This window comes from Rousettus aegyptiacus, unplaced genomic scaffold, assembly GCF_014176215.1.
Source record: "Rousettus aegyptiacus isolate mRouAeg1 unplaced genomic scaffold, mRouAeg1.p scaffold_m13_p_14, whole genome shotgun sequence".
Classification (NCBI taxonomy): domain Eukaryota; kingdom Metazoa; phylum Chordata; class Mammalia; order Chiroptera; family Pteropodidae; genus Rousettus; species Rousettus aegyptiacus.
Genome location: NW_023416289.1, coordinates 43,637,760 through 43,662,426, shown reverse-complemented (window position 1 = coordinate 43,662,426; position 24,667 = coordinate 43,637,760). Strand labels below are relative to the sequence as shown.

The 24,667-nt window shown below is 61.2% G+C and overlaps 3 protein-coding genes across 20 annotated transcripts; all 3 read left to right on the top strand.

Moving 5' to 3' along the window:
* Window positions 1-1,186: 1,186 nt before the first annotated feature.
* Window positions 1,187-8,372, top strand: DMWD (DM1 locus, WD repeat containing). Of its 3 annotated transcripts, XM_016155298.2 has the most exons (5): window positions 1,187-1,713; window positions 2,911-3,093; window positions 5,295-6,569; window positions 7,412-7,486; window positions 7,822-8,372. In XM_016155298.2, the coding sequence occupies exons 1-5, from the start codon at window positions 1,279-1,281 to the stop codon at window positions 7,867-7,869; spliced, it is 2,016 nt and encodes a 671-aa protein (XP_016010784.2). In that variant the 5' UTR covers window positions 1,187-1,278; the 3' UTR covers window positions 7,870-8,372. The 3 variants fall into 3 exon arrangements, with proteins under 3 accessions (XP_016010784.2, XP_036088372.1, XP_036088373.1); XM_036232479.1 differs by lacking the exon at window positions 7,822-8,372 and having other exon boundaries at window positions 7,412-7,798; XM_036232480.1 differs by lacking the exon at window positions 7,412-7,486 and having other exon boundaries at window positions 1,236-1,713.
* Window positions 8,373-8,488: 116 nt separating this feature from the next.
* On the top strand, window positions 8,489-19,428 carry DMPK (DM1 protein kinase). Of its 16 annotated transcripts, none has more exons than XM_016155331.2 (15): window positions 8,489-9,725; window positions 12,039-12,130; window positions 12,353-12,436; window positions 12,522-12,617; window positions 13,142-13,290; window positions 13,656-13,749; window positions 14,038-14,244; window positions 14,325-14,573; window positions 15,196-15,281; window positions 16,461-16,572; window positions 17,285-17,427; window positions 17,515-17,627; window positions 17,791-17,837; window positions 18,139-18,224; window positions 18,565-19,428. In XM_016155331.2, the coding sequence occupies exons 1-15, from the start codon at window positions 9,566-9,568 to the stop codon at window positions 18,722-18,724; spliced, it is 1,878 nt and encodes a 625-aa protein (XP_016010817.2). In that variant the 5' UTR covers window positions 8,489-9,565; the 3' UTR covers window positions 18,725-19,428. The 16 variants fall into 16 exon arrangements, with proteins under 16 accessions (XP_016010817.2, XP_016010818.2, XP_016010814.2 ...); XM_016155332.2 differs by having other exon boundaries at window positions 18,135-18,224; XM_016155328.2 differs by having other exon boundaries at window positions 14,325-14,588.
* Window positions 19,429-20,237: 809 nt separating this feature from the next.
* SIX5 (SIX homeobox 5) lies at window positions 20,238-24,441 on the top strand. The gene is made up of 3 exons (XM_016155324.2): window positions 20,238-21,101; window positions 22,057-22,859; window positions 23,143-24,441. The coding sequence occupies exons 1-3, from the start codon at window positions 20,302-20,304 to the stop codon at window positions 23,760-23,762; spliced, it is 2,223 nt and encodes a 740-aa protein (XP_016010810.2). The 5' UTR covers window positions 20,238-20,301; the 3' UTR covers window positions 23,763-24,441.
* The last annotated feature ends 226 nt before the right edge of the window (window positions 24,442-24,667 follow it).

The following is a 24,667-nucleotide window of genomic DNA, read 5'->3' as shown; positions in this document are numbered from 1 at the left end:
ACTCAAGGCTTAACTTTGCCCCAAGAGCACTAGGAAGCCATAGATGGGCTTTGAGCAGGGGAGGGCCTGGTCACATCCGTGCTTTAGAAAGACCCCTCTAGATGCCAAGTGGAGGGTGGCTGGAGAGGTGAGACAGGGGTCTGGGACGGCAGAGACAAGGCTGATGGGAGGGGGTGTCGACCAAGCAGGTGAGGAGGAGTTTGGCCCGTGGTTGTACAGGGGAAGGGGCTGGAAAAGAGGACTTCAGGTGACAGAATACAAGAAGCAGGGGGTGAAAGAAAATGGTACAAATCAGGTCTGTAGTCTGAGCTACTAGTGGGGGAGAGCAGCGCTCGCCCTAAGAATGGAACACAAAAGAGGGGAAGAATTTGGAGTAAGATGTCAAGTTCATTGCAGGACTTGTTGAGTGTGAGATGCCTCTGGGACATTCCAGGGAGAAATCTGGGAAGCCACTGAGTCAGTCAGTCTGGGAAGATCCGTGATGGCGGCCAAGCAGCTTCAGCAGAAGTCAGGGCCACTGGCTATCTGTGGGGACTGCTGGGATCGGGAGGAGATTTTGGGCTACGGGGGTATTGCGGGGACTAATGAGCTTTTGGAATCAGGGGTGTTGGAGGACCGAGTGAGATCGTTGAAGATAGAGAAGTCGTGGGGACATATATTGGAGGTTGGTGGGAAATGTGGAGATGTTTAAGGGCTAGCATTAATCAGTAGTGGGTCAAACGAAGTCCTTGATGTTTTCTGGAGACGTGGGACTCAGCGAGATTTGGGGGATCAGCAGCAGCGGCAAAGAATGGCTGGAGATGCTGTGGCCAGTTTGGCGGACATTAAGATGTCAGTGGGAGGGTGTATGTTGAGAGTCTGTGGATATTTTTGGCTCATCTGGAGTCATCATGGCAAGGTCAGGTTAGGAACAGGGCCTTCTCTTGAGGGTCTATCCGTTGCTAGGCAAACGATTCCCAGGGCGTCGCTGCTAAGGACTTGCGCTTCTTAAATGCCACGCCCCTTTCCCCTGTGGGCTCCTCCCCCACAGCCAACCACACGTCGCTCTCCGGGCGTGAAGGCCGCACCCACCTTTTCGCCCCGCCCTCAGCCCCAGAACAGTTACCCGAGCGACGGCGGGGGTTCGTCCCGCCTCTCGACCCTGTTGCCAATCGTAGAGACGTCGCCCGGGCGACGCCCCCACCTCTTCCGGCGCGGGCCCGTGGCTTCCGGCGGGGGGCCGGGCGGCGGGCGGCGGTCCGGCGGCGGCGGGGCCCCGGGTGCGGGGGGGCGCCCAAGATGGCGGCGGGCGGCGCGGAGGGCGGCTCTGGCCCCGGCGCGGCCATGGGGGACTGCGCAGAGATCAAGTCGCAGTTCCGCACCCGCGAGGGCTTCTACAAGCTGCTCCCCGGCGACGGCGCCACTCGCAGGTCGGGTCCTGCTTCCGCGCAGACCCCGGCGCCGCCCCAGCCGCCTCAGCCGCCGCCCGGCCCGGCCTCCGCCTCCGGCCCCGGCGCCGCGGGCTCCGCGTCGTCCCCACCGCCCGCAGGCCCCGGGCCTGGGCCCGCGCTGCCCGCCGTGCGCCTCAGCCTCGTGCGCCTCGGGGAGCCGGATGGGGCCGGGGAGCCTCCCGCCACGCCCGCGGGTCCGGGGGCCGGAGGAGACCGTGTCTGCTTCAACTTGGGCCGCGAACTCTATTTCTACCCGGGCTGCTGTCGCCGCGGGAGCCAACGGGTGAGCAGCCTGCATCGCGAGGCCCTGGGTGCTGAGAGGATGGTGGTCCCTAGGTGATCCAGAAGCGGTTGGAGGGCCCCGGAATTATGTGGGGCCCTGCGATAAGCATCCTCAACTGTGATGGCCATTCCAGGGGGACGGGTTCTTGGAAATAATGCAGGATTCCTAAAGGTGCCGGGAGGTCCCCTGGGTGCTGGGCATCATTGAGGTCATGTGAGATCCCTGTATTATGCGTGCGGGTTCTGAGATGGTGAGGTTCTGGAGGTGATGGGGAATTGGAGATTATGTGGCTCCTTCGGGTTCCGGGCGGCAGGCATTCTGCAGGTGATGGGGAAACCTGAGGTGATCCAGAAGCCAGGTGTATTGCAGTCTGTAGGTTGGGGGGGGGGGCGGTCTTGACCTTTGGGCAGCTAGAAGTCAGGATTCCAGAAGTAAGGGGTTTAGAGATAATAGGGATCCCAGAGAAAATTGGGGTTCTGGTGGTAATGAGCTGATGGGAGATCTGGAGGTGATGAGAGCCCAGAGGGGACATCCTCAGGTGTGATGGGTGTCTCTACAGTGATGTAGGTGCCAGAGGGGATGTGACCCCTGCAGTTTATGGTGGTCCCCAGAAGTGATGGGGATCCTCAGAGCCCAGAGGGATGAAGGTACCTAAGTATGGGGGAACATGAGGTGTAATGGGTCCCTGAACTCTGCTGGGGGTCGTGAGATTTAGGGACTCCCAAGGAAAGGGAATTCTGAGATCTTGGGCTCCAGACTCCTGGGGATTTGGGTGACCCTGAGTTTGGAGGGGGGCTTGGAATATTGTGGTGCTAAGACCCAGGGGAGTGCTGAGGTTAACGGTACAGGACTGGAAAGGAATCAGAGCTCAGGGACCCTGGGGACCCCGAACCCTGATGCTGTGGGTGAAGGTGTCCCAGAAGTTGGGCGGTCCAACTTTGGGGAGGTGCTGTGGTCTTATGCCAGGGAGCAGGAGGAGGGGAATCCTTCCTGTCCGCTTTTTTCTCTACTCTGTCTGAGATATGGGTCCCCCTTCCTGTCTGTGGTCACCCGCTCCCTCCCCACTCAGCCATTCACCTGCCCACTTCCCCCAGAGATTTACCCTGCTTCCTCTTAGTGGTTTTACCCCAACCTCAGCACCCTCTTCCTTCCTCTCAGTGGTAGAAGCCATTAACTCCTTTTTTCCCACCACTCAAGTCGATTGACCTCAACAAGCCAATTGACAAGCGGATCTATAAGGGCACGCAGCCCACCTGCCATGACTTCAACCAGTTTACTGCTGCCACGGAGACCATCTCCTTGCTTGTGGGGTTCTCAGCCGGCCAGGTGCAATACCTGGACCTCATCAAGAAGGACACCAGCAAGCTATTTAATGAAGAGGTGATTGTGGGTCCCTGGGGTCCAGAACCACGCCCCCCACCCTCCACCCCCACACTGTTTGCCATGAGACTTCAGCCCTGGGGAGTAGTGTAGGCCTAAGAGAGGAAGGATGAGAGGGGGTGGGGGTGGTGGACTGACACAGCTAGGTGGGATGGGTGACAGACAGCAGCTGAGGCTAAAGTAGCTAATGATGACACCGGCCCCTCCTGTGCCCAGGCCCTGTGCTGTGTTAGCTCTATGCTGAACACATTACTCCGGGAGTTTTCATCAAGCAGTGGGTTAGAGATTGTGGTGCCCGTTTTGCAGACTAGAGAATGGAGGCTTATCATTGGTTGGGACTGGTTTGAAGCCAGAGCCCCTGCTGTTCAGATTCTGAGCCCTGTGGGCTTTGGATTCAAATCCTTGCTGCACCATTTACTCACTGTGTAGCTTTGAGAAGGTGATGGTTCCTCTCTGAGCCTCAGTTTCCCTCCTTTACAAAATGAGATTCTCACTCCTATCTCACAGGACTGTTGTTGTAAAATCATGTGTGGCTGTTGCTCAGTCCTGGGCGGACTTGGCCCAAGAGAAAATGCTAGCGAGTAGTCTTATCCGTGGGCACGAGCTACTCTTGTCCTGTGTCTCTTTGTGTTCGGAGGAGGTGTTCCATCTATACGAAATGCATGCATGGCAGAAGGGAGTGGATGGAACAGCGAACGGATTAAAAATACACTAGCTCATCGATTCACAGAATATTTATTGCGCATTAGTCCTGTGCCAGGCGTGTTCCCAGCACTGGGGATGTCTCATCTCCGTGAACAGAACAGGACCTGTCTTTGTGGCAGTTTCATCTAACTGGGGAGACAGACAGTTATCAAATAAGTGAAATACGCTGCGTGTCGGAAGGTGCTGAGTGCTGCAGAGAAAATGCAGCGGGGAGGGAGAGGGAGAGAGCCCATAGGGTGGTGAGGAGGGGCCTCCCTGAGAGATGACATTGAAATGCAGACCTGAGGGGGCAAGAAGAGTTATGGGGAAAGGACATTCTGAGAAGAGGGGACAGCTAGGACAAAGGCCTCAAAGCAGGACATGTGGCCAGAGCAGTCACTGGGGGGGAGGGTGGTAGGTGAGTTCTGAGAAATCGCTGGGAGGGGCCTAGTCATAGAGGGCTGGTCTGGGTCCCTCTGAGCCATAGAACAGGGAAATGTTTGATTTTTTTTTTTTTTTTTTTCTATTCTCCTAAGAATGAGAAGCAACTTAGGTACCTGGGGAAGAAGTTACACAGTGGCTGCCTGAGGACATTAGGGCTAAGGTCACTGTCAGACCCCTAGGAGGAGGACGCCCAGTGCTGATTCATGTTTTAACAGCAGCTCTGGCAGCGATGTAGGGCCGGAGTCCCCAATACCACCCCCGCCCAATCCATGGACCGGTATGGGTCCTTGGCCTGTTAGGAACTGGGCCGCACAGCAGGAGGTGAGCAAGCGAAGCTTCATCTGTATTTGCAGCCGCTCCCCAGTGCTAGTGTCACCGCCTCAGCTCCACTTCAGATCATCAGGCCTTAGATTCTCATAGGAGCTCTGGTCCCTTGTGTCAAAAAGGTTGGGGACCGCGGGTTTTGGGAATAGACATGGGCAGTGGTAACCTGGTGGCCAGTTAAGCCATTGAAGGGTTGCTGGCGGCTGGGGCCAGGGTGATTGGGTCAGGCGGGGGGTGAGGAGAAGTCAGGTTCTGCATATTAGTGAAGAACTAGATGTGAGTTGTGAGGAGAAAAGGAGCAAAGATAAGCAGCGGGCAGGATGGGCTTGTCACTCACGTGCCCAGGAAATACCTTCCAGGGGCCTCCCGTGTGTGCAGCTCTGTGGCCTAGGGCTGGGACAGGATGCTAGACAGACAGAGATCCCTTTCTCAGAGAAGCTGGTGTTCCGTGAATAGGTTTGTTTCCTTGAGCCTAACATGGTAAAGGCAGAGGGAGGCATTAGGTAGAGGACAGTTCTCTGTATGGCAGGACTGACCCCAGGATGGGACATCAAAGCTCTATGGCAGTCCCGTGGCCACCTTCCAGGCAGCCCCTTGCCCTACATTCCCATGACCGGCAGTTTTCCTGCAGTGGGAGTCCCTCTGTTGGGAGGCCTGGCTGTGCCCCCTGGTCTCCTGGGAGCTAGGTTGGGGAGCAGGCCTGCTGGGCCCAACCGCCTCCCCCCAACCCCTGCCATCTCCCCTGGCAGCGGCTGATCGACAAGACCAAGGTGACATATCTGAAATGGCTGCCCGAGTCGGAAAGCCTGTTCCTGGCATCACACGCCAGCGGCCACCTCTACCTGTACAACGTCAGCCACCCTTGCGCCTCCGCACCGCCACAGTACAGCCTGCTGAAGCAGGGCGAGGGCTTCGCTGTCTATGCCGCCAAGAGCAAGGCGCCCCGCAACCCGCTGGCCAAGTGGGCAGTAGGCGAGGGGCCCCTCAACGAGTTTGCCTTCTCGCCTGATGGCCGGCACTTGGCCTGTGTCAGCCAGGACGGCTGCCTGCGCGTCTTCCACTTCGACTCCATGCTCCTGCGCGGGCTCATGAAGAGCTACTTTGGGGGCCTGCTCTGCGTGTGCTGGAGCCCCGATGGGCGCTATGTTGTCACGGGTGGCGAAGATGACCTGGTCACTGTGTGGTCCTTCACCGAGGGCCGTGTGGTGGCCCGCGGCCATGGCCACAAGTCCTGGGTCAATGCTGTGGCCTTCGACCCTTACACAACCAGGGCCGAGGAGGCCGTGGCAGCTAGTGGTGACGGGGAGCGAAGTGGTGAGGAGGACGAAGAAGAGGAGCCCGAGGCCCCGGGCCCGGGCCCAGGCGGGGGAGTCCCCCTGTCCCCCATGCCGAAGGCCGGCTCCATCACCTACCGCTTCGGCTCAGCCGGCCAGGACACGCAGTTCTGCCTGTGGGACCTCACTGAAGATGTGCTTTACCCACACCCACCCTTGGCCCGCACCCGCACTCTCCCGGGCACTCCTGGCGCCACACCACCTGCTGCCAGTAGCTCGCGGGGTGGCGAGCCAGGCCCTGGGCCTCTGCCCCGCTCGCTGTCCCGCTCTAACAGCCTCCCGCACCCGGCGGGCAGCGGCAAGGCTGGCGGCCCAGGCGCAGCCACCGAGCCGGGCACACCATTCAGCATCGGCCGCTTTGCCACGCTCACGCTGCAGGAGCGGCGGGACCGGGGGGCGGAGAAGGAGCACAAGCGGTACCACAGCCTGGGCAACATCAGCCGGGGTGGCAGCGGGGGCGGCAGCAGTGGGGACAAACCCAGTGGCCCCGTGCCCCGCAGCCGGCTAGACCCAGCCAAGGTGCTGGGCACGGCACTGTGCCCGCGCATCCACGAGGTACCGCTGCTTGAGCCCCTGGTGTGCAAGAAGATCGCCCAGGAGCGGCTGACGGTCCTCCTCTTCCTGGAGGACTGCATCATCACTGCCTGCCAGGAGGGCCTCATCTGCACGTGGGCCCGGCCGGGCAAGGCGGTGAGTCAGCCACTCCGGCCGCCCCGGGGTCCGGGAGGAGGCAGGTGTTGGCAAAGGGCTCTGTCACCGTCACCGCTTCTAGCCCTGTGGGGCGAGGGGCAGCTGTCGAAACCTTAGTGTCTCAGAACAGACCCTCTCGGATCTCAGAGGGACAGGCTCTAGGACCCATGGCGACAGGCCACAGAGAGAGGGTCGGGTAGGAGAGAGAGCTGGGAGTGGTGAACACTACGACCGGCTAGCAGGACAGTGAGTGGGATGCATATGGCCAGGTCTTACCACTTGTTACTTAAAGCTGCATCTTTACTTTTATGATAAATGTGATTTTTAAATAGCAAATCTTTTCAGATAACTGTGGGTCAGGGTCTGTGAGCAGCATTGAACCTTGGGCCTGGTGTCCAGCCTGGGTCTGGACTGTCGGGCTCTGAGTCCAGTGCTGGAGGCACAGACTGTGGGATCCCAGTCTTGAGGTCCAGTCGTGCACTTCTTCCTGTGTCCCTTAGGGCAAGTCCCTGCCCCTCTCGGACCTCTGTCACCACTTAGGACAGGGAGGCCTGAGGACAGGTGATGTGGGCGATGCACCCAGCTCTTGGGGTGGCTGCGATGTTTAGGAAGGCCCCAGTAGGTGGAACGCAGGTCTGGTGCCTTGTAGCTTCGGAGCTGTGGGCTCGGTCATCTCAGCTCCTTGGGGTCTGGGCTCAGGTACCCAGGATGCCGGGTTCGAGGGCCGCAGCCTGGTTCCTCGGAACCGTAGAACTTAGGGCACAGTTTCAGAGCCTCTGAGGTGGGCCGCTGGGATCTGGGGAGTCTCGCAAGTCCTGAAGGAGACCCCTCTGTTCACCTAGTTCCCAGACGAGGAGACCGAGGCCCAGACAGGGGAAGGAAGTTGGCCCAGGCCAGCCAGCAAGTCAGTGGTAGAGGTAGGACTGGCCCTGAGTTCTTTCCCCCCAAACCTCAGGACTCTCCTCAGTCAGAAGGGGACCCCGGGTGCCCCCTCTCCTCCCCACCTCCGTACCTCCCCCATGCTCTCTGCTCAGGATCACCCAGGGACTTTAATCATGGTGTACAAGTGCCACCTGTTGGGCAGGGAAGCTGGCCCAGAGGCAAGTTCCCAGCCTAGAGCAGCGGCCCCTGTGGGGGGTGGTCTGGGGTGGACTGAACGGCAAGGCCAGGGTGGCAGCAGTCTGGGAACTCCCGGGCTGGCAGGAGCCTCAGGTTGCCCCTGACCCTTGGGTCTCCCCTCTCATCTCCCCAGGGCATCCCGTCTCAGCCAGGCAACTCCCCCAGCGGCACTGTGGTGTGAAGGCCTGGACGTTCGGAGCCCCGCCCCTGCCCCGCCCCCAGCCAGAACCCTCCCGGCTGACCTCAGATCAACGTGTTAACAAGACTAACCATGATGGATGGACTGCTCTGGCCCCGCCCGCCCCCCCCCCCCACCATGCACAAATTTGGGAGGGCTGAGGGTGCCCCAGACTGGCCCAGACCCCGGGGGGATATAGTGGCTCATGTGGCCTCAGCCTTGTCCCTACCCACTGCAAAGTACAATGACCCCTTCTCTGAAACAGTGTTAGCCTCATCCCTGTCCCCAGCATGTGACTGGTCATTCCAGGGGGAGCAGATCCCCACCCACATGATACCCAGCTCTACAGTGTGCCCTGGTCTGTGGGCAGGGCAGGGGTGACCCACCCCTGCTCCTTCCCACCCTCACCCTTGCTGTTTGTGCTTTTGAAGAGTGTTAAGTTATGGAAGCCCCTTGGGGCTTCCCTGTCCCCAGCACCTTATTTATACTAAAGTTCCCTGTTTTCACAGCGTTTCTGTTCCCTTCTGCGGGGTGTGGAAGAGGGGCGTATGCTTTCACTGCAGTGCTGGGTCATTCCATTTCTACCAGGGAGCAGCCAGGCCCCGCCTCCCCACCCCCTCCACCCCCTGCCCCCTTTATAATAGCGGGAAAGGCAGCAGGGTGAGGGACATGCTTGTGGCCCCGCCAGCCCTGAGGAGGGCCCTCTCTTCGTAGTCCTCTGTGGGAGTTTTCAGAGTTGTTTGGAAAGGCCCCCACTTCAAATGTGACATGACAGGGTCTGCTCAGATGGAGTCCTCCAGGCAGCCCTGAGGCCCAGAATGAGTAGCCTTGACTGCAGGTCTTGGCTGCCTGATGTCTTGGGCCTGGCTCTCAGGACCAGCAGGGGACCCAGTTTCCTCCGGGAGAGCTGTCCGCCCTGGAAAGGACAATGAAATCCCTCCCAGCGACGCCCGCTCCACCCTCCACCCCCCGAAATGTTTCTGTTTCTAATCCCAGCCCGGGCAGGAACGTGGCTGCAGGCTAGCGGCCAAGGAGCTATTTTGGGGTCTCTTTTGCCTCCCCCTAGCTTTGGCCAGCAGGTCACCCCTGGTCCTGGCTCCTGAGGGCCTCACTTCCCAATTCTCTCACCACCCCTTCCCCACCTCCTGCCAAAAACAAGTCAGTGTAAAGCAAGAGGGCCCGAAGGCTAAATTTAAACATCCCAAAGTCTGAATCCGGGGCTGAGTCACCCGCAAAGCTGCACTGGCCTCCTGCCCCCTTCCCGGGCCTCACCCCTTTCTTCCCCAACTCCAGAGTTTGGGAGGGGTGTTACCAGGTCACTCTGGACCTCAATTGGCCCCCTCTGGGAAATGGGAGGGCTCACCCTCAGCCTTGGTCACGCCTATGCTCCACCTTTTAATGGGGGCAGTGTTCTAGAGTTGAGATTCTCCACCCCCCAATCTCACTGAAATGTTCTGGGGGGGCCTGGCTTGCCAGGGGTTAAGGCTGGGAGGCGGGAGGGGGCCGGCCGAGGGGTGGGGAGAAGGGGAGGAGGCCTTTGCAGCCAGCGGAGAAGTGGCCAGAGAGGCCCAGGGGACAACCAGGGACAGGCCGACATGCGGCCAGGGCCCCAGGGCCTGTACAGGGGCTGCCAGGCCCCGTGACAGGAGGACCCCGAGCCCCAGGCCCGGGGAGGGGGCCATGGTGCTGCCTGCCCAACATGTCAGCCGAGGTGCGGCTGAGGCGGCTCCAGCAGCTGGTGCTGGACCCCGGCTTCCTGGGGCTGGAGCCCCTGCTCGACCTTCTCCTGGGCGTCCACCAGGAGCTGGGCGCCTCCGACCTGGCCCAGGACAAGTACGTGGCCGACTTCTTGCAGTGGGGTGAGTGCCTGTCTCCATGGGCTTCCCCAGACTGGGAAGGGGTAGGGACAGGGTAGAGGCAGGAGACGGGGTTGGGTGTAGGGGTGGCTCTTGGGCAGGATAGACATGGGGAGAGCTTCTGCTCAGGGGCTCAGAGCCTGGGCTAGGGTCCCGGGGTTACATGCCCCCTCCTCTGTGCCCCCCTGGCCCAGCAGAACAGGGTCAACAGAGGTCAGGGCAGCCATGACTTAAGACCATGACTCGGGCCCCGCGTTAGGCTGGGCTGGGCACAGCCTCCCATGGTCTCCGTTTCCCCTTCCCCAAGTCTGGGCTTATGGACATGCTGGGAGCCCCATTTCCTGGGACCTCCCCCCCACACACACACATACCAAACTGGGCCCCATGGCCCTCCACCCTGCTTTCCCAGAGCACAGCGGCTAGCAGAAGGGACAGGATGGGTCAGTTGCCAGGGGTGCGGCCGATGGGCAGGTGTTCGGCGCCAGCCTCTCCAGCTGCCTCAACAGGTGCCCAGCGCTGGGAGGGCACAGTGACTCAGGCAGGCCCTGGGGGAGAACCAGCTCTGCAGATGGAAACCACCCGGCGCCCCTCCACCCCTTGGGTGGAGGCGCTCCCCCTGCCCCAGGTTTGCCTTGGTCGCCCCTAGTCTGCCTGGGTCAGCCTTGAGCTCCCCTCCAGTTCTACAGGTTCGTTAATTCTCCTAGTTCATGATGTCTAGCCTCTGGCTGTCCCACAAAGCCACTTCTTGCCAGGTCTTTCCCTGGAGACAGGTCCAGAGGGAAGATGCTTCAACCTCAGCCTCCCTCATTGTCTGTCCCCACCCCCTCCTGGCCCAGGACTCGGGCTCACTAGGGTTTCTGTCTGTGACACCTGCCACTGTCTCTCCAGTGATCTGTCCCGCAGTGGCTTGCTCTTAGCTCTTAGGCTCTGTGTGTCCCTAGTGCTCTCTGTCCCTCGGTTTCTCTTTCTGCCTTCTCCTGCTCCTTTTTTTTCTTGTATCCATCTCTTTGGGACCCAGGCCCTGATCCTCTCCCTCTACCTCCGTTTTACATCTGGGAAGGTGGAGGCCAAGGGCCAGGACACTCAGCCTCTGGAAGAATCTTCTCCCCCTCCTCCTGGCCCTTGGCAACTCTCTTGGCCTCCCTTTTGCAGAAGATTGTTTGGCTGGCAGGGTAAACTGAGGCCTAAAGTGGGGGCAGGGTCTGGCTCTCCTGTGAGGAGCATTCCTTTTGTGGCCCGAGCAGCATCCTGTGGCCCCTCCCCTGCCGGCTGCCACGCGCGGGGGAGGGGGCCTGGGTTCCTGCTGCCTTAAAAGGGCTCAATGTCTTGGCTCTCTCCTCCCTCCCCCGTCCTGGTCCCTGGCTGGTTCATCCCTACTGGCCCACTCTCCCCAAACCCTGTGGGGGCCCCCTCTCTCCCCTCTAAAACTCCCTCTGTCTCCCCTCATTCCTAATCGCACCCATCCCTCTCTCCACCCTGCCCCGAGGTCCTGGCGGCCTCCACCCTTTGGTGATCCAGGCCTCCCTCTTCCCGTGGCCCTGAGTCTTCTGCTTCCACCCTGGCTTCCCCACTCCCAAAATGCCCTGTTGAACATTCCTAGCTATAGGGCCTTGGACAAATGACTTCACCTATCTGTGCCTCGAGTCCCCGTCTGTAAATAAGTTATAACAGAGTGCTCCTTCTGGAGTGGAGAAGGCTGAAGACTTGAACTGGCCTGGAGCCCAGATGCTGGTCACTCTTGTTTCTTCTTCTCTGGGTCCTCCTGGCCCCATCCCCAAATCCAGTGTTTCCCAAAGTGCAGCTCAAGAGCCAGCTGCTTCTTAACCTAGAGGGACCACATAAAACTGCATGTTCCAGGACAGAATGGAGAAGCCTGGAGTGGGCAGGCCTTGGGTCCTTTCTGCAGCACCCCAACTGCCAGAGGTTCTGAAGCCCAGGGAGCAGTCAGGACTGGGCCTGTTTTCCCTGTTTTTAAGGGCCTCCCTTCTGCAGACTCCTCCCCCTCCACCCTGCATCCGGAGAGCCCTGTGGCCCAGTGCCTTGTCTCGAAAAAGGGGTTCCCAGGCACCCTACCTTTTTCTGTACTGGGGCGGTTTTACGTCCCCAAAACCTCATGCTGTTGTATGTGGGGAAGCCCCTGGGAAGCAGACAGTCCTAAGGGGAGACTCAGAAGGGGAAATTGAGACTGAGGGACAGACAGGGAACACAGGAGAGGAGGGACAGGGAGACCGAGGGACAGAGGGTGGGAATTCCTTCCCCTCTCCAGTGTCAGTCTCAGTGACCCTCGATTCCCATCGCCCCCTTCCCGTCCCCCAGTGGAGCCCATCGCGGCGAGGCTTAAGGAGGTCCGACTGCAGAGGGATGACTTCGAGATTCTGAAGGTGATCGGACGCGGGGCTTTCAGCGAGGTGAGGCCTGAGCCGTGAGGGTTGCTCCGCGGGGCGGGACAGAGGAGTTTGCGGCGGGGGCTTAGAAATTGATGAATGAGTTTAGAACGTAAGACCAGCAGAGGATGGGGGTGGGGCTTGCGGCCGGTGGGCGTGGCAAGATGGGTGGGCGGGGTTTGGGTAGCCGCTATACCCCGTGTTGCTCCGCCACCTCCTTCCATGTCACCCTGTTTGGACCTTCAGGTAGCAGTGGTGAAGATGAAGCAGACGGGCCAGGTGTACGCCATGAAGATCATGAATAAGTGGGACATGCTGAAGAGAGGCGAGGTGAGGTGCGGGGCTAGATGTGCAGGACGCTAAGGACCCTCCCCCAAACTTCCCCCACCGCTCAGCTCCTCCGGGTGCCTGGCAGGTGTCGTGCTTCCGTGAAGAGAGGGATGTGTTGGTGAATGGAGACCGGCGCTGGATCACGCAGCTGCACTTTGCCTTCCAGGATGAGAACTACCTGGTGAGCCCCAGGCCGGGTGACTAGAGAGACGGACCCCACCCCTGAGGCTGTCAGTTAACGAAGCGGGCAGGGAGAGGAAGTTCTAGGGTGGAGGAGCTGCCGCGAAGTGCCTGTGGGAGTCTGTGTGTGGTAGGATCAGGCTTCCCTTCCCGGGTGGCCCATGTCCCTTACTGCGCTTCTCCCAGGCTAACTCTGGGGGGCTCTGTAAAGCTGCCATCACGGGCGCTATACTTGGAATGGGAGAGCTCTGTAGTCTGTGTGGGGGCCAGTGGGTATTGGGAGGTCTCTGGGTTCTTTTCCCCCGTGTGTGTGTGTGTGTGTGTGTGTGTGTGTGTGTGTGTCTGCTCAGTGACATCCTGGGAGAATGTATTTTAGGGAGGGCGGGTATCTTCGATTTGGCCTAGATCTCTGGAGCTCTTTTGGGGCTCCAGCTGTGGGGTCATCTCTGGGAGTCTTTATCCTGGGCTACCAGCAATAGGTATCTAGGGGGTCTACCGACCCCCCCATGACACGCCCCCTCCCAGTACCTGGTCATGGAGTACTACGTGGGCGGGGACCTGCTGACTCTGCTGAGCAAGTTTGGAGAGCGGATCCCGGCCGAGATGGCACGCTTCTACCTGGCTGAGATTGTCATGGCCATAGACTCAGTGCACCAACTGGGCTATGTGCACAGGTGGGCACTGCGGCGTCTGAGGGGCGGGGTCTGAGGGCGGGGCCTGGAGGGGATAGCAAAAATTGGACTCCAGAAGGGTACCTTGAAGGATGGAGCTCAGAGGCAGGCGGGCCTGGAGAAGGACCTCGCTGGTCGGGTCCTCCTGGAGACAGGGCTGAGGAGTGGGGTGCAGAACTATAGAATCCCCTAAGGGGCGGGACCCAAGGAGGTGAGGCCTGAGGGCAGGGCCTGGAGGCTTGGGAATTGGAGAGCCTGGTCCCTGAGGGTGGGGCCCTAGGAGGTGTCGCCTAGAGGAGCAGAGCCTTTGAGATGATGGGAGGGAGGCTGACTTATACCCCCTGCCTTCCCTTCATCCCTCTGTGCAGGGACATCAAACCGGACAACATCCTGCTGGACCGCTGTGGCCACATCCGCTTGGCTGACTTTGGCTCCTGCCTGAAGTTGAGGGCAGATGGAACGGTGAGCGGTGCGCCCGTCCGCTGCCGGCCACCAATGAGGGGTAGGGTTAGGGGCGGGACCAGAGGTACAGAGTGTGGGGGCTGGCTGAGACGTGCAGGCAGAGCTAGGATGGAAGCAGGACTGGATTTGGAGAAGAGAAGGAGGCGATTTAGGCTCAAGCCTGCCTGGCTGAGGGTTAGAACAGACAGGGGCCGGGAACTAAGTGCGTAGGGTGTGGCTAAGGTGAGGGGGCAGAGCCAAAGGGCCGGAGGGGCGGGGCTGAGCCCAGTTCTGCTTCCTTTGGCTCAGGTGCGGTCTCTGGTGGCTGTGGGCACCCCGGACTACTTGTCCCCCGAGATCCTGCAGGCCGTAGGCGGTGGGCCAGGGACGGGCAGCTACGGGCCCGAATGTGACTGGTGGGCACTGGGCGTGTTTGCTTATGAAATGTTCTACGGGCAGACGCCCTTCTACGCTGACTCCACTGCTGAGACCTATGGCAAAATCGTGCACTACAACGTAAGCAGCGCCGGGGAGCCCCTGATCTCGTTGCACCTGCTCCCAGACTGACATGCCACTCTTTCTTCCCCTCTGAGCAGGAGCACCTGTCTCTACCGCTGGCTGATGCAGCGGTCCCTGAGGAGGCTCGCGACCTCATCCAGCAGCTGCTGTGTCCTCCCGAGACACGGCTGGGTCAAAATGGAGCAGGAGATTTCCAGAAGCATCCTTTCTTCTTTGGACTAGACTGGGATGGTCTCCGAGACAGCGTGCCTCCTTTTACACCAGATTTTGAAGGTGCCACTGACACGTGCAATTTCGACGTGGTGGAGGATGGGCTCACTGCCATGGTGAGCGGGGGCGGGGTAGGTACCTGTGCTGTGACCCCTGCCTGCCCCCACCCCGCACCCTTCCATAAAGTTGGGGTTAGAAGAGTGCCTACCTCCTGCGATCCTAAAATCATTTCTTCCCCAGAGAGCCTCCTCTATGACGACCCAGTGCTGGAAACCCAACCGTGACCTAGACTCACAGTCCAGTGGGGGCCACTGACTTGTCCACAGACAGTGACACTCCAGAGAGATCAGGGCTGAGATGGGGGAGTGCAGAGAGTGCATCCAGTGTGGAAGGTCCTGGAGGGCTTCCCAGAGGAGGGGGCTGTCTGAGCTGAGACCTGGAGGGGTGAGAGGCGAGAGGAAGGAAAGCACCATAGAGGACTCTCCCTTCCTTAGGGCGCCTCTTTTCTAGCTGCTACACAAGCTGTCCCAAAGTGCTTGGTCAACCAGGGAGCCCTTGTCCTGGGCACTGCTGGGAACACGTGCAAACCAAGTCTGCTCTGGTTCCTCATCCACTTATAGTCTGGAGAAGTACAAGTCAGAGCGGGGTTTAGGGGGGACATTTAAGCCAAGACAGAAGGGGTGAGGGGCCAGCCCTGACAACCGGTGGTCACCTCCCGTCTGTACTTCTCTTGTACAGGAGACGCTGTCAGACATGCGGGAAGGTGTGCCACTGGGGGTCCACCTGCCTTTCGTGGGCTACTCCTACTCCTGCATGGCCCTCAGGTAAGAGCGATCACTGTGCAGCCTGTGAGGAGCGGGCACCAGAGGCCCCAGGAGGCCACTCAGAGTTACCATGTCCTGGCCCATCAGCGTCCAGTAGAATTACAGGATCATTCTTGAAACTTTATTGTCTTGGGACCAAGGATTCTTGAAGCCCAGAGTTGTAGGACCTTAAAATTTCAGAGCAAAAGTACTTTCAAATTTTAGATTCAGTTGGAAAACCTCAGAGCCATAGACTCAGCTTTCCAAATCATCCAGCCTTCCACGTGTAAGTCTCTAGTACACAGTCATGGGATCTCAGAATCTTAGAAAATAAGAAGTCACAAACTCAGTGAACCACTCACATAACCATAAAGCCTTTTAAAAACATGAATTCTGCAAAGAATATATATTGCTTGTCACAAGTAAATTATCAAATATAAATGAGAAAGAGGAAGCTCAGCATCAGTGAGGGCCCCTGGCTGGGAGGACACACTGTGCACCAGTCTGTGTTGTTACCGGACATTGTACTGCAAATGCCATTTCTTACTGCGAATGAACTTCAACCTGCTCCTCACCCACCCAGTATACTGTCCTCCCTGGGTGGCTCGGGACTTGTCTGTCCCCTCTGCTGGAAGCCAGGCCGAACCCACAGCCACCGCTGTTATTAGGCCCTGGAGACATAGTCCCCTGAGAGGATTGCTGGGTTGGAAGGGACATCCACTGTTGCTGCCATTTTGTATTTGTAGGCAGGGTCTGTCCCCACTCTCCGCCACCCCTCCACCCAGCAGCTGGGTATGAGGGGGTTGTGCTGATGTCTAGAGACACAGGCTTGGGATCCACACCATCTTAAGACCATATCTTTGGAGATGGCCAGAGCTGGTCAGGGTCTCCCTCACTGTGAGGAAGCTCTAAGGAGAGGAGTGTACAAAGGTCACATGGACAGGGAGGAGATGAACAGATCCTAGAACATGGGTATCTGGACCCCAAGTTCCCGCAGAAGGTGCACAAAGGGCAGGTTCCGGGGGCCTGATACCATGCCAGGGATAGGCCTCTTCCTTTCCAAGAGGAGAACCTGTCACATCAACCTGGCAATTTGTTCCCTTCACTCTGCCCCCTCCCCCTCCTCAAACCATGGGGGCTTTGGGTCTGGCTGCCCCATGCCCACAGGCCCTCCCCCTGCTACTCTCTCCCTCTCCCCAGGGACATTGAGGTTCCGGGCCCCACGCTCATGGAACTGGAGGCCAAGCTGTTGCCTGAGCCACCTGTGCAAGTGCCCAGCCCAGAACTCATGGTGCCACCACTGGAGGAAACAGTGAGTTGTTGGAGGAAAGGGTTGCTCAGGAACAAATCCGAGAGAAAAGGGACATACTTCTAGGCTATGTGTCCCATGGAGCACGAAGCACTCTGGGAGCTTCCTCACAGAAAGACAGAAAGCAGAGACAGCATGACTTCACATGAGAGGGCACTGAGGGCGTGTGGAGGGGGCTCTCTCGGGAGGGGGCCCCGGAGAAGTAGGAGGACTGCCTGTGGGAAGACAAATGCCCGTGGGTTAGCAGAGACCTCCCCGCCCCAGGGCAAAGGCCCCGTGGCAGGGCACCAACTGGCTTGTTCCTGAAAGGGAAGGGAGGGCAGTGAGGCTGAAGGCAGTGGACAGTGAGGGGAGAGGAGGCTGCAGAGGCCAGCAGGAAACAAACCGAACAGGGCCTTTGGGGGCCGCTGGCTTTCTCTGGAGGGCACTGAGGAGTGGGAGTAATTTTGAGCAGGGGAGTGACATGGTCCGGTTGAGTTAGTGTTTTAGGCACACACGGCCCTTTGGTGCCTGTGTGGATGGGATTAAGGCTAGAGACAGGGAAGAGGCTGGGATAGGGAAGGAGGGGGCTTGGATCATTGCAGGAGCTGTGGGGAGTCCAGAGAGATCTAAGGACTGGCGGGTAGAGGACAAAAGGTTCCAGGCCTGGAACCTATGTACAAGTCCGAGTGCTCCAGGAGCCACAGGCAGCAGTAAGCCAGATTCCCATACGTAGGCCACAGTTCCAGCCGCGGAGCCAGCGGAGGCAGGGGCGACCCTGCAGGAGCTCCAGCAGGCCCTGGAGGAGGAGCTGCTTACCAGGCAAAGCCTGAGCCAGGAGCTGGAGGCCATTCGCACCGCTAACCAGAACTTCGCCAGGTCTGGGGCCGGGTACTGGGGCCTGTCGCTTCCTTTAGCAGCCCCTCTTTCCATCTGCAAGGGCTCACGGTCCTTACCTTCCCGCAGTCAACTCTGGGAGGCCGAGGCCAGGAACCGCGACCTGGAGGCGCATGTCCGGCAGCTGCAGGAGCGCGTGGAGGGGCTGCAGGCAGAGGGGCCGCAGGTGGAGGCAGCGGCTGGTCAGTCCCTCATTCACCCCCTTTCCCGAGGGTGCTGGGGGAGGTTGGCCCGCGGGTGTGTGCAGACACCTGGGGGAGGGCGAGGGGCCCAGGCTGGGGCACGCCGCGCCACTGCCCTCCTCCATCACTCCACGCGCCCTACGCCTCTCTCTTCTCCTTCCAGCTGTCACGGGGGTCCCCAGTCCCCGGGCCACGGATCCACCTTCCCATGTAAGACCCCTCTTTTTCCCCTGTGTCAAGCCTACTGCCCAATCTACAGACCCCATCCCTGTCTCCTGGTCCAAGTTTAGGGTTCACCCTACTTATTTGGGGTTCCATGCGGCAGACAGTCTCCATTCAAACCCCACATCCACCAGATTTCCTCAGTGCAGGCCTCTCGCCAAATCCCGCCCAGGATCTCCCTCGATTACCTGCCCGACCTCGGCTCCCCTCGCTATCTTTCGCCCCCGCCAAGGCAGCTGGGCGGGGCTGGGCTCCGATCGGGTCACCTGTCCCTTCTCTCTCCAGCTAGATGGCCCCCCGGCCGTGGCTCTGGGCCAGTGCCCACTGGTGGGGCCAAGCCCCATGCACCGCCGCCACCTGCTGCTCTCTGCCAGGGTACGTCCGGCTGCTCACACCCTCGCGTCAGCCACCGCGCCCGCGCCTCACTCCACGCACCCCAAGCCGCTCAGCTTAGCTGTGCCCTTGCCCGGCTAGCCTGCCGCGGAGAGGGAGGGTGCTCGGGCAGCCAATCAACACCGGCTGCTAGGATGAAGCCAATGATGAGTTCGGACAAGACCTTAGGCTTGAGAGCCGACCAACCACCGCTGCCCGCGCTGTTGGGAGCGCGAGGCTAGTGCGAGGATTTGTGAACCCACCTATGGGCGTAGGCAGGGCGAGTCCCAGGAGCCAATCAGAGGCCAGTGTCGCCAGTGCTGATATGCCCTCTCGCCCACAGGTCCCTAGGCTTGGCCTATCGGAGGCGCGTTCCCTGCTCCTGTTCTCCGTTGCACTGGCTGGTGCCGCCGCCCTGGGCTGCACTGGGTTGGTGGCCTGCGCAGGCCATCTTGCCCGGGTCTGGCGCCGCCCAGGAGCCGCCTTCGCCCCCTGAACCCTAGAAGCCCAGCTTGCCCTCCACTAGGGCCCTGCCGGAGGTTTGAGTGGCCTGGGGTCAGCCCAGAAACCACTTCCATCACCTCCCCATTCACACCACTAAACGCGGGTCTCCGCCCCAACTCCAGCCTTGTGATCCGGGCCCGCCCCCTGGCGGCCGGGGAGGGAGGAGCCGGGCCCGCGGCCGGAGCGCTGTTGCTGCTGGAGGGAATCGCGGACCACTCCCCCTCTGGCCTGGCCGAAGTCGCGACCCGGATGGGCAAACTACTATCTAGAGAAGGCAGCAAGGCCGGGTCTCGGCCTTCGGTTTTTCACCCTCCACGCACCCCCAGCCACATCGGCTCAAAACCCACAAATCCTTGTGCATGAGGCCCTGCTCTCCCAGAACGTTCTCTTCCCGCGGAGAACGTCTAGCGCGAGACCTGTCCCCTCGGGAGCCGTTAGCTTTTGCTAGCCCTGATTTTTCGGGGCTTCCCGTGCCCTCCTCGCGTACGCTGCTCTCGGAGCCACAGCCGGCTCTGGCCGCCCCGGCGGTTTGGGTATTTATTGACCTATCCTCCGACCCGCTGACAGGCTCCCAGACCCCAGCACCCTAACCCACGTTTTGGATGCACTGAGACCCCGATATTCCTAGGTATTTATTGTCTCTCCCCACCTAGAACCCCCACCCCCGACCCTCGCGAATAAAAGGCCCCCTCGTCTGCGCAAATCTCTGACTCCGCGGTGTCCCTGATTGCGGGAAAGAGGTTGCTCAATGGGCCAATTAGAAGGCGAGCGAAGGCGGCCAATGGCCCGGCGGGGAGCTAGCGGGAGGTGAAGCGGACGAATCAGGGCTGGGGGTGGGGACTTGGAGGTGTGGCTCCAGCACCCGACCAATAGAAGAGGGCGAACGGGCCACCCGGAGGCACCGCCCCTTGTCCAGCTGTGGCCCTGCTGTGCCACCCGAGCACCGGGAAGAAGGGGGCTGGGCCAGCCGCGCCCCTGGCAATCCTCTTACCACTGCGCCTGCGTGGGCCACGCGCATCCGTTCCAGGGACTTACGCTCTAGAAAGTTGCAGCAAACTTTCTAACCCGTTTTCTCCGCCCCTTCTCCGCGCCAGACCCGCCCCCCTGCGGAGCCGGGAATTCCGAGGGGCGGAGCGCAGGCCGAGATGGGGAGTGTGGGGGCCTTCGGAGGACCCTGGAGACAGAGGCGTGCTGCTCAGTCTCGGGGCGGAGGTGGCTTCGCGCCCTTAGCCCTCCCGGACAGCCCGTTATCTTCTCCGTTGTCCCTATGGGGAAACTGAGGCCCTGAGCCAGAGGCACACGCGGGGGGAGGCAAAAAGCGCGGCTTGAGGCGGAGGGAAAACAAAGGGAGAATCACGGACAGACTGGGAGGGGGACGGGCACAAACACAGACACTGGGAGAGAGACCCTAGTGGGACGCTGGGCCTGGCATTGGGGGGGAGACGCGGAATCCACAGGGGGAGAAGAAGATCGGGAGGCGCGAAAGAGGGGGCGGAGAGGGGGGACGGGCGGGGGAGAGGGCTGGGGAAAGCCCGAGGGAGGAGAAGGAGGGAGGAACTTCCCAAAGTTGCAAAACATGGCTACCTTGCCTGCGGAGCCGAGCGCGGGGCCGGCGGCTGGGGGGGAGGCGGTAGCGGTGGCGGCGACCGAGGAGGAGGAGGAGGAAGCGCGCCAGCTCCTGCAGACTTTGCAGGCGGCGGAGGGTGAGGCGGCGGCGGCGGCCGGGGCCGGGGCGGGCGAAGCAGCGGCGGGAGCGGAGGGCCCGGGGTCCCCGGGCGTCCCCGGGTCGCCTCCCGAGGCCGCTGCCGAGCCGCCCACGGGCCTCCGCTTCTCTCCGGAGCAGGTGGCGTGCGTCTGCGAGGCGCTGCTACAGGCGGGCCACGCCGGCCGCTTGAGCCGCTTCTTGGGCGCACTGCCCCCGGCCGAGCGCCTACGTGGCAGCGACCCGGTGCTGCGCGCTCGGGCCCTGGTGGCCTTCCAGCGGGGCGAGTACGCCGAACTCTACCGGCTGCTCGAGAGTCGCCCCTTCCCCGCCGCCCACCACGCCTTCCTGCAGGACCTCTACCTGCGCGCGCGCTACCACGAGGCCGAACGGGCCCGCGGCCGCGCGCTGGGCGCAGTGGACAAGTACCGTCTGCGCAAGAAGTTTCCACTGCCCAAGACCATCTGGGACGGCGAGGAGACCGTCTACTGCTTCAAGGAGCGGTCCCGCGCCGCGCTCAAGGCCTGCTACCGCGGCAACCGCTACCCCACGCCGGACGAGAAGCGCCGCCTGGCCACTCTCACCGGCCTCTCGCTCACGCAGGTCAGCAACTGGTTCAAGAATCGGCGACAGCGCGACCGGACTGGGGGCGGTGGCGGCGCGCCCTGCAAGAGGTGAGGGGCCCCGGGCGGCACAAGTCCCGCTGTCTCGGGGATGTGCAACCCACCAGCCCCCTTCTCCCGCACGCCCACTGCTGGGGCCAGGGCGCCGAGCTCCTCGGACGCCTCCTGCTCACACCCTCGGGCGCCCGCCACGCGCGGGGAATAGTGTGGCTGGAACGGGCACACGCCCGGAGCCCCCTCCCCGGCATCGCTGCTCCTCACGGAGAGGCTGGGAGACGTCTTTGCTCCACTCAGGGCTCCATCCCAGGTCCCATCCGTGTTGGTGGCTAGACTGGGGGGAGGCAGAGAAAAAGAGGGGCTGCGGGAAAGGGGGTGGGGCCTGTGTCCACCCCACCCGAAGTCGCGGCTTCTCTCGGGCCCCTGAGCCGCCGGTCCCTTCCTGGACCTTGGCTCTTCCTCACCCCCCCTCCGCACCCCCCTCGGGGCCCAAAACAGCGTGGTCCGTCGTCTGTCTTTGTTGTGAAACGTGAACCTTCCCCAGCTCCGGTTTCCCTGTAATCCAAGCCCTTCCCCTCCCACCCCGCGCGTCGGCCTCTCACTCCCTTCTCTGACGCCCAGGGGGAGGCACTAGGAACTGAGCGGGCAGCTGCCTCCTCGCTCTCCAAAGCTACTGAGCTGCTTTCAGCCTGACCCAGGAGACTCGGGACGGCCTGGGTGCTCAGCTTCTGGGGCCCGAAGGCCAAAGGGGTGGGAGAAGAAGGCCTCTGCCCTGGCCATGCGGCCAGCCTAAGCTTTGATGCAGTGGTGTCAATGAAGGGCTTACAGAAGCTCTGTCCTTGAAGTCCTTGGGTGGTCTCAGAGAGGTTTTGTAACCCCCAGGAAATGTCCCCAAAAGTTTGGGCTGGGGAAAGGTGGGGAGGTAGTGGGCAGCCTGTGCTCCTGCAGCTCTGCAGGAATCAGCTGGCCAGCATTTGGGGCCTCAACTCATAATCCTGTCTCTGGCCAGCGAGTCTGATGGGAACCCAACTACTGAGGACGAGTCCAGCCGCAGTCCCGAGGACCTGGAGAGAGGGGTGGCGCCAGTGGCCACAGAGGCCCCTGCCCAGAGCTCCATATTCCTGGCCGGGGCCGCCCCTCCTGCGCCGTGCCCAGCCTCCTCCTCCATCCTGGTGAACGGGAGCTTCCTGGCTGCCAGCAGCTCGCCAGCCGTGCTCCTCAATGGGAGCCCAGTGATCATCAACAGCTTGGCCCTGGGGGAGGCCTCAGGCCTGGGCCCCCTGCTGCTCACAGGGGGCGGGGGTGCCCCCCCACCACAGCCCAGTGCTTTGGGGCCCAGCGAGGGCAAGACCTCCTTGGTCCTAGACCCTCAGACTGGAGAGGTTCGACTGGAAGAGGCTCAGCCTGAGGTCCCTGAGACCAAGGGGACCCAGGCAGCTGCCTCAGGGCCCACTGGGGAAGAGGTGCCCGGGCCTCTGCCTCAAGTGGTGCCGGGCCCCCTGCCGGCTGCCACCTTTCCTCTGGCCCCAGGTCCAGTGCCTTCTGTGGCTGCTCCACAAGTGGTGCCACTCTCCCCACCCCCTGGGTACCCTGCCGGCCTGGGCCCTGCCTCGCCACTATTAAACCTGCCCCAGGTGGTGCCCACCTCACAGGTGGTGACCCTGCCACAGGCTGTGGGCCCACTGCAGCTGTTGGCAGCCGGGCCAGGCAGCCCCGTGAAGGTGACAGCTGCAGCGGGCCCCGCCAACGTACACCTGATAAACTCTGGAGTGGGTGTGACTGCCCTGCAGCTGCCTTCGGCTACGGCCCCAGGTACCCCTGCCTCCCTCTGGCCTGGGTGAGGGGTGGTCGTCTCAGGGAGAGAGGGTGCTGTTGAGCTTGGGGGGTGCAGGGTGGTGTGGCGGGGCAGGCTTATCCCTTGTATGTCCCAGAACTGTCCTATGCCAGGTAGCGTGGAGGCTCAGAGCGCCCAGACCTGGTCCCTCCCTGGAGGCCCTCGGCTTGCCTCCTGCTGCAGGCTGGGCCATTGAGGCTCTGTGCTGTGCCTGGCCTGCGTTCCCCTCACCCTGTGCCCGGCTGTCTCCTCTCCCTGCAGGAAATTTCCTCTTGGCCAATCCCGTGTCTGGCAGCCCCATCGTGACAGGTGTGGCCGTGCAGCAGGGCAAGATCATCCTCACAGCCACCTTCCCGACCAGCATGCTGGTCTCCCAGGTCCTGCCACCTGCCCCCAGCTTGGCCCTGCCCCTGAAGCCAGACACAGCAGTCTCGGTCCCCGAAGGAGCCCTCCCGGTGGCCCCCAGCCCTGCTCTCCCAGAGGCCCACGGCCTAGGCACACTTTCTGCGCAGCAGCCTCCACAACCACCCCCTGCTCCTGCCGCCACCGTCACCGCCAGCCTGCCCTTCTCCCCAGACTCCTCCAGCCTCCTGGCCGGCTTTCCAGCACCCCCACCCGAGGGCCTCATGTTGTCAACCGCAACTGTGCCCATCTGGCCGGCGGGACTGGAACTGAGCACAGGCACAGAAGGGCTGCTAGAAGCGGAGAAGGGGCTGGGGACACAGCCCCCCCACACTGTGCTGAGGCTGCCGGACCCCGACCCCGAGGGGCTGCTCTTGGGGGCCACAGCAGGGGGCGAGGTTGATGAGGGGCTGGAAGCTGAGGCCAAGGTTCTGACTCAGCTACAGTCTGTGCCTGTGGAAGAGCCCTTGGAACTGTGACCCCGCCAGGCCTCGTTGCCTCTCCAGACAATGGTGCTCGAGATCTAGGACCCCCGGGAGTAGGGAACCTTTCAGAAACACAATGTCGCCATCTGAAGCCTCACACACACACTACGCCTGCTCCCCAGTTTGCCTAACCTCTCTGAACCTTGGGCATGCCCGGGGCTCACCCCTGTCCGGGGGCCCCACCCTCTGGATGGGAAGCCGCCTGTTACAGCCCTCTCCTTGCTCTGTCCCCATATGTATGGGGAGCCTGGGGGGTCCTGACTCAGGGGCTCTGCCCCCCTCGACCTGGTATTAGCTGTGAGCTGAAAACCTGGCCAGTTGGCTGGGTTTCCAACCCCCTGAGCCCTCCCCCCATCACTACCCAGGACACTATTAATAGCCCCACTGATGTGTAGAGTGCTCAGAACCGCTGGGAGCCTGAGGGTGGAGGCCAGGCAGTCCCGTGCGTGGGGAATGATGGACCCTTCCTGCCGAAACGCAGTGCAGGTGTAGGGAGGCCTGGGTGGGCTCCCCCGGGACTGCAGCCCTTGTCCTCACATCCGGCCCCAGACCAAAGATCCCCTCACCTGCAGGGCAGCTCTGACCCCTGTGTCTCATTTGTATCCTAAATCTTTATTTTTTTAGGACATGGTATGCCTGTTTCAATGAAAATAAAGTTAACAAACAACTCGAACCTGCAGGGTTGTCGGCTACCTTCTGAGTGACTTGCCCAAAGAAAAAGCCCACAGAGCCCCACTTGAGATTCTGGCTTGGGGGTGACAACTCTTGGCGGAAACGTGGGGTGCTGCAGCCCCTGGGGCCCTGCAGCCTCAGATGCAGGGTGGAGGGAGCAGGGGCCCAGAGCAGCCTGCCTGGTCTCCCTCGCTGGTAACGAGGGTTCCACTTGCTTTATTTCATTG